At 37.9% G+C, this 15,750-nt stretch overlaps 1 protein-coding gene across 1 annotated transcript in view; it reads right to left on the bottom strand.

Annotated features, from left to right (window-relative positions):
• Positions 1-12,651: 12,651 nt before the first annotated feature.
• LOC126174175 (probable ATP-dependent RNA helicase DDX47) overlaps positions 12,652-15,750 on the bottom strand; it is a 48,665-nt gene continuing 45,566 nt past the window's right edge. Inside the window, exons 8-9 of the mRNA XM_049921015.1 lie at positions 13,010-13,138; positions 12,652-12,926 (exon numbers count right to left, since the gene is read on the bottom strand). Coding sequence (XP_049776972.1) covers positions 12,789-12,926; positions 13,010-13,138 — 267 coding nt within the window. The 3' untranslated portion in view covers positions 12,652-12,788. The remainder of the gene's footprint in view (positions 12,927-13,009; positions 13,139-15,750) is intronic.

Raw genomic sequence — 15,750 nt, 5'->3', positions numbered from 1 at the left:
AATAACCAACACTTTTCATACACAATCACACAAAAAATATCGTAATTTCTTTCTGAGCACTTTAATATTTGTGGATAACTTTGCGTAATTTTGCAACTATTTCATAAGTTGAACAATACATAAAAGTAGAATGATTTTTTAAAAAGAAATTGACTTTGTATGAGAGCTGCACTAGTTCAGCTGATACTTTATTGTAACAACATTAAGAGTAGAATGAGATTTTCACTCTGCAGTGGAGTGTGTGCTGATATGAAACTTCCTGGCAGATTAAAACTCTGTGCGCCGACCGAGACTCGAACTCGGGACCTTTGCCTTTCGCGGGCAAGTGCCCTACCATCTGAGCTACCAAAGCACGACTCACGCCCGGTCTCACAGCTTTACTTCTGCCAGCACCTCGTCTCCTAGCTTCCAAACTTTACAGAAGCTCTCCTGAAAGAAAGGATACTGCAGAGACATGGCTTAACCACAGCCTGGGGGATGTTTCCAGAATGAGATTTTCACTCTGCAGCGGAGTGTGCGCTGATATGAAACTTCCTGGCAAATTAAAACTGTGTGCGCCGACCAAGACTCGAACTCGAGACCTTTGCCTTTCGCGGGCAAGTGGTCTACCATCTGAGCTACCGAAGCACACCTCATGCCCGGTCTCACAGCTTTACTTCTGCCAGTACCTCGTCTCCTACCTTCCTAACATTACAGAAGCTCTCCTGCAAACCTTGCAGAATCTCATTCTGGAAACACCCCCAGGCTGTGGCTAAGCCAAGTCTCCGCAGTATCCTTTCTTTCAGGAGTGCCAGTTCTGCAAGGTTCGCAGGAGAGCTTCTGTAAAGTTTGGAAGGTAGGAGACGAGGCACTGGCAGAAGTAAAGCTGTGAGACCGGGCGTGAGTCGTGCTTCAGTAGCCCAGATGGTAGAGCACTTGCCGCGAAAGGCAAAGGTCCCGAGTTCGAATCTCGGTCAGCGCACACAGTTTTAATCTGTCAGGAAGTTTCAACTTTAAGAGTAGGTCTGTTCATAGAGGTAATGGTGTGTGGTCTGTGAGCATTCTGTGGTGTGCTCTGTGATGGCTGATGGAATACATATGGACGGATTATTTATAATGTGGCTATATAAGGAGATTCTACAATGTGTGCCACAATGTAATAATTATGGTAACATTACAGTAAAAGGAGCGAGGAAGGATATGGAAATTATTTACCTGCAGCTCAATCTTGGCCTCGCAGCACTAATTCAGGTAAGTGACCTTTACTTGTCAAGTGCAGTTTCTCACTAACAGTTGACATTCACATACTGAAACTCAAGAATTAAAGACAGTGTATTACTTGACAACAATATTATTGCACCTGGGAGTGAGGTGGCTTGGTCAGCTTATCGTAAGTCTGATCATAATTGGGGTTGGGAGTGTATCCACAACTGACCTGAAAGCATTGACTGTGTGATGCCTTTTCCGGTAAAGGCTAAGTGGGATAATGTCATGGCTGAGTAGTAGACAACTGATTTCTTTTATTAACTATTTTCACAATGTTATATTACAAAATATTTTGACACTCAAATTTGAAGTTTCATTACGATCATGTTATCTCTGCCATTGCAGTGAATTACTCAGTTTAGCAGTTGCGCTGCAATACCTGTTTAAGTAAGAGGGTAATTCTGTAAGTCATGGTAATTGTGGTGTATCTTGCAACAACATGGGGATTACAATATGCACATTGAACCAGTAAGAGTGTGTATCTGATTGCCAACATAAAACGGGGTTCCAGTATAGGTCACAGCAAAGACTGAACTGAAATTCATACATTGGACCTCTGTGTAAATATATTGTGCACTAGTACAGATGGAACAAAAATGAATCAAAATCAACTACTGTCCTTCAAACTAGTTCCCCAGCACATCCACAGAGCATTGCCAATGATGGGGAAGGCGTTGAATGCCACTGACATTGCCATCGCCATCAATGTGTGTCATTTTGTTTTTAAAGATGCCATGAGGTTTGCGAAGTGCCTCCTATGCAATAGTTTCTTCAGTTATGTAATGAAGTTGATTTTGCATGGACTGAGTTCTGCTGGAGTGACCCTTGTAGTTTTATTGATTAGTCCATGAACAGTATTCCAATGTGCATGTGTGATGGTGTGAATGATTATTGTACTTATTAATGTTATTATCTCTTTTTTATAGTCCACATCAATCTTCCATTTGTCACAGCAGTTTTGTTTCATTGTAATTATAAACTGTCAGTACAATAACACAGAAGTGGGTTAGTACTGCATTGCATAGTGAAAATTTTGTTGTAACGCTGCATTAGATGGTGCAGTGCCTGCATGGTCATATTTTCCAAATTAATATCTTTTATAGTAAATCCTGATGGCCATGTTATGTAGTCTACAGACTGCAATGAATATTTATAGCCTCAGTGCACAATATATCAATTGTTTAACTTTCACATGCTGGCTTGCTAAGAAGTTAATACTAAGGGAATGTCATCATGCTTTAGCAGCTTACAAGCATTTCTGTGTTAGATTTTAAATAATATGTAAATGAGCCACAGGTTCACTTTCCTCACATGAAGACAACTTGTAAATATGCACTGTGGTTCCTCACATGCTTTGGCACTGGCACTCTCCATTTGCTGAGACCGAAGCCTGCATGCAACCAACTTACCTTGTTTTTGCAGTCTCACAGCCAGCTTCACCTCCAAAATACTGGACAGCACACTGAATTGCTGCTATGCCATAGGTCCATCATCAACTTATAACAAAATTCTGTAACTTTTGTTAGCACATTTTAATCTAAAATTTAGGTTGACGCTTTATTAGTAGTTGAGTCCTTTTATCCAACATGCAATTTCCTTTTTCTTTTATAATATATAGAAGATATAACCCGCCAGATTAACCGAGAGTACTAATGCATCGCTTCCTGGACTCGGGTAGGTGCGCCGGCCCCGGATTGAACCCACCTGGTGGATTCACGGCAAAGGGTTGTTGTGCCTGGATGTGGTTTTTAGGCGGTTTTCCATATCCCACTAGGTGAATACCAGGCTAGTCCCCACATCCCACCTCAGTTACACGACTCGCAGACATTTGCAACACGTTCACACTCTTTTCACGGTTTACACTAGATGCAGACAGCTGGGGTACACTTCTTCCATCCCAGGGGGTATGGGGCTGCGATAGGAAGGGCATCCGGCCACCCTCTGCAACTAACATTGCCAGACTCCATAACAACAACCCAGAGCCATCAGTAGCTGGAGCAGGATCAGGATATAGAGAGACAGATCTAAGATACACATTTTACATGCTTTTACAGTGTTCCTTGTTGCTGGCACCCCTACTTTACTCTGTTCATAAGCATGATTAAGTAACTACCTGTCCATGATTGCACCTACTGCATAACCGTGTACACATTTTGTGAGGGGGTCATGTTTATACAGTTCATTAATGAAGGTATGTATGTTTTGAATTAACTATTTTATATCAGATAATTTTCAACAAACATTTTAATCTGTTTTTACTTTATATCTTTGCAACACGTCTTAACTGCCTGACACAATATGGACAGGCAGACGTTGAAACAATACATCTGTACGCCAGTAACGAATGAGCTGCTTTTATTTTACATACAATTATGGCCATGTTGAAAATATTTGTATTTTCCTAAGCTTTTTGAACAAATAGCTAATAATAATCAGGCTCTTATGGAGCAAAGAGCTAAGCAACTCCCAGAGCAAATAAATGGTAACAATTTAACTTTGAAGTTAGAGGTCTTGGAGCAGATATCAGAAGTTAGCACTCAACTCCAGATTCATATTGATAAATCTCAAGCTGAGATGGAACAGACATGCAACAAAATACAAAAACTAGTGGAGGACTTTTCTAGCTTAAAATTAAATTTGCTCAACAGTCTCAAAAAGGATAAGGGTGATCTACCTAGTGAAGTAAATGCCAATATAAGTTGAGATAGAAAAGTATTTATCGAAACTATTAACCAAGTAGAACTTGCTTTAGATAAGAAACAAAAAGAATTGCCCAATTTAAAAGCACAGATTGGTAGAGAAAGATCTTAATTAGATTTAATAAAGAAACAGGTAGAAATAGATTCTAGAATAACTGCAGTGTTAAAACAAAGTCACAGAATTATGGAGTCTGGAGGTCACCTGGAGGTAAATAACAGTGACAGATGTAACGTGAATCAACCAGAGAGGGGTCAGTTCCAAATTTTTGTATAAAGTAAGGTTTCTATGAATTTAGAAATCCCTATGCCATCCATTAGGATACAGGATGAGCACTTATCTGACTCTAGTGTCAGTAAGGCAGATACAATTGTTGGAAGGATAGATTCTAATATTATGAAACCTAATAATAGTGAGTGTAGTAGAATTAATGAATTGGTAACAGAACGTGAAGTTCTTCCAACAAGATTGGTGAGAAGAATTTTGATTAGGGAATAGCAGTCATCTGACACTTCGCTTTTGTATCTTTAAACCTGAGGGAGCAGTACATCCTATGATTTTTCTGAGAACATTTGTAGATGCATTACTACCTTCATGGAAAAGTAAGAAGAAAGTAATCTTTAGCATATGACATTTGGATGGGGATGCTGCATGTTAAAGATTTCCAGAATTGGGAAGACTTTCACAGACAGTTTAAGGAAGTCTTAGTCTGAGAGCAAACAACAAAAATTAACAATGGAATTGATAGATCCCAATCCTTGTAACACAAGCTAAGGAGGTTTAACAAAGTATCTTGAGTGGCATCTAATTAGAATGAAATTCTGATGAATCTATTAGTGAGAGTCATTTAATTAAGGTAGTGATTAGTCATGTGCCAGACTGCATCCAAGAGAACGATTGGCAAAGAATGGAGCAAGGTTAGTACTGTATGAATTATTTCGAGCAATTAAGATATTTTAAACAAAACTAAAGAAGATGAAAAATCTAGATTTGGTGAAGACCATCATAGGAAAGGTAATAAACACTATGAAAAGCAAGGTGAAGTCAGAACTAGTCAGTAATGTCAACTTAAGAGACAAAAAGATAGTAACATATGCACTAAAAATTTAATGGAAAGTTACGTAGATTACAAAGTAAATCTTTCTCACCACACTGGAAATGATGGAAGTCTTTAGGTAGGAGCAGCACTGAGAGACCAATAAATATTAATTATGGCCCAGATACTTATGCATAATTAGCTTAGAAGATGAATACTTATTACAGGATGATCTATTGGAAGAAAAAACTTAACTAATGAATCCAATAATTTGAAACCCACAGTGCTAGGAAAAGTTTTTGGGAAAAATGTTCATATTATTGTTGACCCAGATGTTGTAGACCAAGATATTTTTGAAAACGAGAGAAATATGGAAGTGTCCAGTGTTACCTGTTAGTGGAGTTCAAATTGGGAACAGAAGAAAGAATGTAAAGGAAGAAGTCAGAGTCATTCTTTTTGGGCAATTTAAGATTTAATCACAGTTTTTAGTAGTTGCAAATATGAATGTATGTTCCTTATTGTCAGGATTAGACTGGCTGTCTCATATTTTTTGCAAATATGGACTGCAGTGAAGTACATTAAGAAGAGCAGGTTTAAATATGTGTTACCTTGTGAATAGTGTGTGATGAAATAGGACCACATGATCAAAGAGAGAGCAGAAAGGGATCAATTTACTACCAAACTGAGTGAAAAATGATCAACTGACCGTGAAGGAAAAGGGAGATTTGCTTGAATTGTTAATTAGGTATATCCTTGGATAAACCAGGATGCAAACAGTCAAACCAGCTGTGGTTTGTTAGAAACTTTTTTTTTAAAGGCATGATTGAAAATCTCAGAGTGAATATAATAATCTTCTTTCAGTAGTGCAAAAACCAAATGGTGGTGTGTGGTTAGTTTTAATAGCTAAAACTTTTAAATCAAATCACAAAACTGGACCTTTACTAATGGAGCAAGATTTAGTAGCATAGATCTGACAATAGGCTGCTTGCAGGTGGCCCTTACCCGCAGTCAAAACCTTATACAGCTTTTCACTCTGAAGGACTGTCTTTTCAATTCTAAGTTTTGCTGTTTGTTCTTAACATGTCAGTATCCATATTTGTGTGGGCACAAAGTCTAGCTTGTATGTTGATGAATTGCTCATTATGGACTGAGGACAAAGAATTGTTGGAGGAAGTCTTTAATAACTTTAAATGAAAGGGGATTACTACAAAATTTATTAGATATGAAGGAGGTAAATTTTCTAGGGCAGAAGGATTACCTGACTCACAGCGAGTAGAAGCTCTCGCTAAAAGTCCTTACCTCTGAACAAAAAACTGTTTAAAATTTATTTCTATGTGAGATACACATTTTTCAAACATTTCTAACAGAAGACCATGTAATGAATCCTGTTATTACACAATAATTGAAACAGCAGTCATTGGCAGTGGGGTGAGACACAGAAATTAGTTTCTGATAAAATTAAAGAGAACTTGTTAGATGAACTTTTACTGTACCACTAAAGTTTCAATGAGGTATTTATGTTATCAACGGATATCTCTGATTATGGTGTGACTTGTAAGGTACTCCAGGGAGATTTATCTATGGAAAGAGGTAGTCATCACAGTATAGCTTTTGCTAGTTTAATTCTAAATAAGCATAAGAGAAATTATTGTATCAAAGAAAATTAAGCATTACCTACAGTTATGAAATTTTAAAACCACAATGTGTGCTGAGTGTAGTAGTAAGTTACTATCACAGTTTACTAGTAAGTTATCATGACACACTTATGGCGGGTTTTGTTTCTTCAAGAATTTAATTTTGAAACATGATACACAGAAGGACTAGAAAATATAATACCTGATACAGTATGAAAATTACCTGTAGAGCTGTAAGAGAATCAAGGTATATATGAGCCAAATAACATGTTTTGAATGTACTTTATCAAAAAAGAACAACATACTAAGGCGTGATGAAATTAGCCCCACTGATAATGGTGGCACAGGATTTAGATATCAAGTCAATAATAATAGAGGTGGAAGTTAGATAAGATGAGAGTGTGAAGATAAATGAGGATGTTGGTACTATCAGTCTCTGATGGGAAATAATTAAGAGAGTGCCAATGTTACACATCATGGGTATTGTTTACTAAACGAGATTAATTATACACTAAGAAACAACTTAGCCAGAGGTTAACAAAAGGATTACCACTCACCTCTACTAAGATTAGTTCCTATTTCCCTATGTCACAGTAATCTGAATATTGCATGAAGGCAAATCCCCAGTGGCCTTACCTGAAGCGTAATACTGACACATGGACCAGGGTGGTCATTTAGAAAAATGGTAGCATTAATTCAAACAATGACCCAAGCCACTTGTTAGGGCTGGTATAGCAAAGTAATACTAAGTAACCCACATTTTATATCACTGATACCATTACATTACATAGTACAAAGGAATTTCGTCAGAGGCATAGAACAAATCAACACCTCCAAAATAGTACTCAATAACATATTTAATACAAGTAAACCTAGTGAACCAAGATTGTTCACAGTCATGGGAAGCACCTTTAAAGTTTCGCAGGCCAATCCTAAATTAAAATGAAGAAAATAAACAGTAAGAAATGTAATGGTTACTACATAGTAACTAATGCTGGAAGAAAGCCAGGTGTACATGATAAACAGTTACTCATACCTCCAGGGCATATCAGCAAAGTAATTAATTTAAGGAAACTTTACCCCAAGATTGGCAATTCTAAGAAAAATAAAAATGAACTTTATGGCAAAAGGAATGAAAAGCTAGCACCACAGCAGAAAACTTGACAATGTAAGTAGCATTAAACCGCTCATATGATGAAATACTACCACTATCCAATAGGAAAGTAGATGAATTAATGCTAATAACAGTAAATAATACTATGAGGATGAAATACCATAGCTTCTACTCCTTACTGTTTAAGGTATTTTAAATGTAACAAGTCAGTTGTAAAATAAAAGTACAACAAATCCAAATAGCCACAAGAAATTCTGACAGATTCTCTAACAATAACATATTTATGAAGGCACTGTCCTTCCAAGATGATAAAACCAATATTGATGATAGTTAAGGAAAAATAAAAATCATTATAGACACTATGCCAAGGAATTCTAGTTATTAAACGAGAAAATAGCTCCCTATTATTCAGCACCTAACTCAAATGATGCTATAGTATGAAAGACAATACAGACATTCTTTATGTCATATTTTAATAATTTTAGTATGTGGAATCACATGGTCTATAAAATGAAGCAACTAGTAACACATGGAATTTAAAAGATAACTGATCCGCAATTCAAAAGTAATCACTGTACAATATGGCTACGAGAATGTTACATCCTGTAATGAAATCTGTTAAGCTTACCTATTAACGGCTTCTGATTAGAGATATGTTTGACAGTAAAGGAAACATAAGAACTTCAAAGAATAACCATTCTTACATTCTCATCTTAGATGTTGAGCAACTTTTGAGAACAAACCGTTTTAAAGTGATATATTTCGATTTTATGCAGCTAAAAAATACCTGTGTCCTCTTGTATTTTACCACGTCGATGTCATTGTTTTAGTGAAATAGAAAAACAATTCTTCTCAACTAGGTAGAAAATTATTTACAAAGAAATGGTGTGGTTCTGCTGCATGGTCATTTATATTACTGGAAACAATATTCGAAGAATATTAATTAAATCATGGTACACCTTAAGGAAGAGTACAAAGTTTTATCATATTCTGAATACACTGGGTGGGCTCTATGGGTTATTGAAAGCAGTTCATCATCCAGATTATATTAAAGGAGAAAGTACACAACCAGCAGAAAACAGCATCACAGTTTGTACAGGTACAGGACAGCTCAGTAAAAACATAATCCTCATTGATTTGACTGACACACAGGAAAATGGACATACTGAGAACAGAGAATGAAGTAAGTCATTTGTTTCTATTGTGGATGTACACTCTAGTAACGAAAGAAAAAGTGATGCCAAATAATGGACAGCTCTTTGCAAGCTAGGCAACCGCAGATGATTAAAGCCACATGTGGCATAGCGGCAGTCATTCTCTGTCGCCATACACTGGTCAAGCTATCGAAGTCAGGAAAATTAAACGGGGTGACTGTTTATTGAGGTGAAGCCACTGCAGATGAATATCCTCAATAGGCAACAGTTATCTATATGTCAGAAAGGCATACAGATGAATAATACTATTTTCCAAGATTCAAAAGCTATTGTGCTGAAAGTTGCAAATGGAAGATGCATCTGGCCAACAGGAACCTATGTTGTGAGAGTATCTGTCAACAACAGAACAGTGCCCATCAAACTTGTTATTTTACCAGAATGGAGACATAATGCTTTTATACATTCAGCCTGAGGAAGAAAAACTCCTACTACTTTGCCAAGATTCAAATTACATCAAATTATGAACAGAGATGCCTTTCAAAGACATTTCAAGTCAAATCTGAAGAATACTACAAGTTTTGAAACTGAGTAAAGTAAGCAATCCTAGTGCCAAAATCAAGTATGCTCATTTCATGGTATGCATTCTATGGACAAATCTCTATAGCTTTGGTGTAGGAAAGACCAAATCAGAAAAAGTTTTTCAGATCTCAGCTGATAAACTGATTTTTTTTTAGCATCAGACAGCTTTCCATGCTGCAAGGAACTATTACCCACTACACTATATTACCTTCACATATTCCACCTAAAACACGTCAGAAAAATATGCAAAAGTCAACAATGAGAAGCTCTCTGAAGCAATAGGCAATGACAATAATAACATCAGCGTGCTGTGGATAACTTAGTACCAATCTTGAAGGACTTATTTTTTCCCCTCATTAACAGAATATATGCCACTCAAAGGAAAAGACGTACAATCTAACCTATTCTTAAAAATGAAAACATGCAACCACCTTGACATTACTGCCCAATTAACATTTTACCTGCTATATCCAACACTCTGGAGTATATTTTTCTGAACAAAATTACTGAATACCTACATAAATTCAGCTTACACGAGAAATATCAGTTCAGATTTCGATAACATCACAATTCTAACACTGCACTATGGTACCTAATGATCTGAAGTATGCTATAGACACAACATTGATGCCACCAAAATCCAACAAATAATTTTCCTGCAGTTTGACAAGTGGAAGTACAATTTGCTGGTACACCTCAGTGTTGTACTTATACAGTATTACAATGCTTACCCTGTACAACAATATATAGATAAAAAAAATACATTTTTAAATCAAAAATTCCTTCTACATAAGCTAACAGCAGTGAAGAATAAAACCAAGTGATAATTTTGGTACACAATATACAGGAAAGCAACTTTTTCCGGAGAAGACAACTGAGTTGGCCACCAAAATATCGTTCACAAAAAGAAACAATATGGCTGAACACCTGGAAATGCATCATTTGGATGAGCACTTCAAATGGGCAGAAAATAGTGTTGCCACATGCAGAAAGACTTCCACATGCCTCTACACACTCCAGAAATTTCAGAATATATTTCTACAGCATGTTACACGTATACCTGTGCCACCACTAGTTGCGCCAAACCACCACTATTTTGGGTTAATCCAACAGTGCAGAAGTAAAGAAAACTCTCGAGTGTTAGAACCAAACATGAATTCACATTTGTATTTGTGTCTCGTATAGCCACTTAGGATGCCTGTGGCCAGACAAGTTATGAATTACCACATGCTATGTCAACTTCAATGGCTCCCTAAGATAAGTTCACACTGCAGCCAAATTGCCAGCACATCACTGCTCACTGGGAGCCACGTTACATTTATGCTGCAGCCTCACTACTGGCACATTGCTGATCATGAAGGCATCTCACTTTTCACTGGGATCTTTTAGACTGTGGCAGTTTCTCACATTGCTAGTGGATTACTGATGGAGTGGGAAGCAAAAGCAATATTCTGTACATCATCTGATGACTGGAGGAAGGCAAAGGCAAACCATCTCCGCTAGGACCTTTGCCTAGTCGGCGGAGCGGGTCTCCTGCATCGTCCCCTACACTCCTTGGAGTGTGGGACATCATCATCATCATCATCATCATCATCATCATCATCATCTGACAGTAATAGTGGTTCATTCACATAAAAAAATTGTTTAATGACAAGGAGAAAGAAGAGGCATAGATGGATGTTTGGAATTTAGGCTGTCCAACCTCAGATACTTTCACCAGTTCTAACACAGTCACAAAAATTATCCACAGCAATTTTTCAAATAGTGACAAATGTTGCGACACATTTTCCAGTTAATTTTAAATATTACTGAGCCACAAGCTGTTAAACCTATGAAGATTCCGCCTGCAACATTGTTAATGCAATCTGCCTGAAGAGCAATTGATACGACTACCCACCCTGAGATAACATTTTGTCAGTGTTTATCCACGTCTACTTCATGTAGTACATCTGTCTATTTTAAATTTTCGTCCTGATATTATATCAAAAAATAGAAAATGATAAATCAGATTAACTAATTTTCAAAAATTATAACCCTTCATGAACCCTATGTGATGGTCTCTTGTCTCTGTACCCAGACTGCTTTGTGTCCAAAATGACTTATCTAAAATGGTCACTTGTAGTCCAAACACTTTCAATTACCTTGTAAGCACACAACAAACATTACTGTCTATGTACTGTGGTTTCATTGGTAAAATACAGGAAAATGTCACCTACAAACATGATCGCTTGGAAAACACTCACGCAGCCCATCGGAGAATATTGCTCTTGTGTGTGGGATTCATACCAAACAGGACTAACGACAGATACGGCATGCAAAAAAAGAAGAGCATCACTAGTGATCCCCTTTGTTTATTGTGCAGGTGAATCACAGATATGCAAAAACCATAAACTGGCAAATGCTTGAAGCTAGGAACAAAACATCTTGAGAAAACACTATTTACAAGTTTCAAGGGACAAGCTCTATACTGTATCCCCATAGAAGCTGCACTTGCAGGAATTGTGAAGACAAAATGAAACTAATTTCCGATGGCACAGACACGTTTAAACAGCTATTTTCCCCCAGACTCAATAAGCAAATGAAATGGGAAGAAACATTATTGTGTGATAAAATGTAAAGTGACCTCTGTTCTGTTATTTCAAACTCGTTTGCAAAGTATGGGTGTCAAGGACCATGTAGACGTAGATGCAAGAAAAGCTGTGTGACTAGGCGCACTTCTCTACACAACTGTATTGCTTGCTACATGTTAAGTGATCACTTTTCAGTTTGCTCTGAGACAGTAACCCAGCAACAAAATGTGTTCTGTACTCTCAGTGTCAGCAATTAAGTGTCTTCAATATCTCTGCGAGATTCTCATGGGTAGTGTGGTATCTTGATTCCCACTGCTTTAGCATTTGTTGGCACAGATGAATCCACACATTGATTATTTATACAAAACAGTCCACAAGTCATCCAACTGTTCCTGATTAATATTTTGAATACGTAAAGCTCTCTCTCTCTCTCTCTCTCTCTCTCTCTCTCTCTCTCGCATAACACAGTTTTCCCTTATAGTGTCTGACTGAAATATGAGCCCTATACAATTGCGTGGCATGTTTAAAGTGATACTTGTTACTAACCCAACTAAATTCTGTCTAACATCTGTCTTATAGGAACACGTTGTATTTAAGTTCATAATAATACAACAATTATAGATTTGAAGATGTTATGTTTCATTTAACAGTGAATAAATATCAAATTCTCCACATGACTTTTTTATAAATTAGTACCAAGGTAACAGTAACATGTGAACAGCACTTAAATAATAAAAAAGTTCATTTGTTCACAATGTGTCATCTGTGTTTCTTCATCTTCTTCCCTTTCAATCTTTTCCTAAATCCTTGTGCTTCTTCAGTGTCATCGTCATCATCAACAGCACCTTTCCTCTTCCTGTTCTTGCCACCCTTCTTCTCTTCTAGGTCCTTTAATTGCTGTCACAGGAAAAGAAACAGTTAAAAACGAAATGGTGAAGGATGTAATATATGCTTTTACTCAAAAAGAAATCATTATTTACCATTTTTGCCATCCTCTGGGCTTCTGCCACTCTTTCTTGCAACAACATTACTTCATCTTCCTGTAGCTTGAATAGTGGAAGCTGCTTGCCAATCAAATGTTCAATACGCTGGTACAGTTCAACATCATACTAGAAAGTATTAAAATCACAGAATTTTATTTCAACAGGCTTGCTTACCTAATGTGACAACATAAAAACTAAATTTTTTTTGGTGCCATAAATTTCTTCTGCAAAAGCCAACAGTGACAAAGAGCAAAGTCAACTGGTAATTTTGAGATGTGATATATAGAAAAGCAAAGAAGTAGAACACAAGAATTATTATAGCACTGTGGAAGAAATATGGAGAAAGAGACTAAGGAATATTCACACAATCAAAATTATGGAGCAGCAGGAGCCAAAAGCAAGTATTACACAAAAGTATGACACTTATTATCATGCTTAAAAAAATGTACGTCTTTTTGTTATTAGGAAAAAAACACTGATGGAACAATGTCCTGACCAAAGACAATGAATAACAGTTCTGTGGGTGTACAGGAAATGAGAAGGCCAACGTCAGATGGACTACTTTCACGAAATTAATGACCTGGCTACCACAATATTTCCGTACATATAGAGCATACTATGCTGCAGCACCATCGTGGAGGAACAGCTTTATGATAGTTATCCGATAATTTGGGCAACGTGTATGAAGCAAGTAGAGTACTGGCATATAGTCTTTAATAGGGGTGGTTTACAAGGTGAAGAGAAAGCTTTACTGGTGCATAGGGATTTTTCCTGCACATATGTTTTGATCATTGTAATTCTATTCTGCATCTCTTATGAATCTTAGCTCATCTATGAATAGCAGAAAACTTCCAGTAACCGTTATCACCATGCCGGAAACATATTTAAGAAGAAGATATACATGCAGGAAAAATCCTTAGGTGATATATAGAGTGATTATAATTAAAGTTAAACTATCAAAATGCTGTAGAAATAACACCACTGGTTGGAATGACGTCAAATTGCAACGGAATATTATCGGAAAAGGGGGAAACAGTATTGGGGGGGAGTGTGAAAATTGATCAATAGATGGCACTGTATGTGTCGGAATACAAAGACGGGTTCTTTTGGTGTGCAACCTGGTAGAGGGAGGAAACGAATTGATTCGATGTCAGAGGAAACAGTGGCTACAGCAATACAGAAGGAGACGAGTGGTGGTGTGTAAAGGTGTAGTGCATGGAGAATTGCCCGAACACTGGACATACCCGTGAGCATGCTGCGTAAAATCCTACGAAACATCCTTCTTTGCTATCCATTCAAAATTACCCAAGTGCACGAGTTGCTTCCTGTTGACCTGCCAGCAAGGGAGACCTCTGCTTTAGAATTTCTTGCTTGCATGGAAGTGGACAATGACTGACCATGGAAGATTCAGTGGACAGACGAAGCCCTCTTCCATCTGACAGGGTATGTCAATATACAGAACTGTCGAATACGGCCAACAGAAAATCCACACATACCACTTCAAGCGACAGGTGATTCCGGTCTTGTTACCTGTACCACAACTGGTAAGCACTATGAGTGACTTTTGTACAACCACATCATTCCAGCTGTCCAACAGAGTGGATGGGATCATTTTTATGCAAGATGGCGCACCTCCGCGCATTGCAAATCCAGTTAAGCAGCTGCTGAAGCACCATTTTGGAAATGCTAGAATCATCAGCTGCCATTTCCCTACAGCCTGGCCATCACAATATCCTGATCTTAATCTACGTGACTTCTGGCTGTGAGGCTATCTGAAAGGTGTTGTGTTCTGTGTTCCAATTGCAAAGTTAGCTGCACTGAAGGTACATATTGCACAACACATTCTGAATGTGATCCCAGAAACACTTTGATCAGTAGTGGAACATGCTGTTTTTGATTTCAACTTGTTGCAGAAAACGGTGAACAGCATATTGAATACGTTTTGGGGCAGTCACACGGAAATTGATAATCCAATTTGATTTTGACATGCTTTTTATGTGGGTTTTGGCCTCAAGACAATTAAAAACCTATTTTTCCCAGCTGATGTGATATGACCTTGCCGTAGTGGTTGGTGGGTTGATTTAAGGGAAGGGGAAAGGGACCAGACTGCTTGGTCTTTGGTCCCTTGTTCCTGTTAAAATAATCATACAGGGGAAAGAAGAAAATAAATGAGAGGTGGAGCACAATACCGAGAGGAAGGAAATACGACAAGAATGACAAAAAGGCAGCAAACACCCTAAAAGCACAAGGGTGGAGGACACAGAAGGACAAAGGACATGCTCTAAAACTTAGATCAAATGATAAAACACGCCCTCATGAATAAAATGTAAAACTAAAGCTGCTATTGAGGCATTGTCGCCCAACACCGAAGGTAGGGTGCTGGGAAAGTTAAAAGTCTGCTGCAGAGCAGCTGAATGTGGGCAGTCCAGCAAAGATGTGGACGACTGTCATTTGTGTGCCACGGTGACACTTAGGTGTCCTCGCGATGGAGGAGGTAACGATGTGTTAGCCATGTATGGCCAATGAGGAGCTGACAAAGGACACCTGATTTCCTGCGAGAAGCCCGCAGGGAAGACTTGTGCACATTCACAGTCTCCTTAATGACACACAGTTTGTTGTGTGTACTGTTATGCCACTCCGTCTCCCAAAGCCAAAAACCTTGCGGCGTAAGACAGAACGCAGGTCAGTTTCAGAGATGCCCATATCCAGAAGTGGCTTCCGTGTAGCCTATATGGCCA

This window comes from Schistocerca cancellata, chromosome 1 (genome assembly GCF_023864275.1).
Source record: "Schistocerca cancellata isolate TAMUIC-IGC-003103 chromosome 1, iqSchCanc2.1, whole genome shotgun sequence".
Taxonomy (NCBI): domain Eukaryota; kingdom Metazoa; phylum Arthropoda; class Insecta; order Orthoptera; family Acrididae; genus Schistocerca; species Schistocerca cancellata.
The sequence above is the reverse complement of the archived record's forward strand: the minus strand, read 5'-3'. Positions and strand labels throughout refer to the sequence as shown.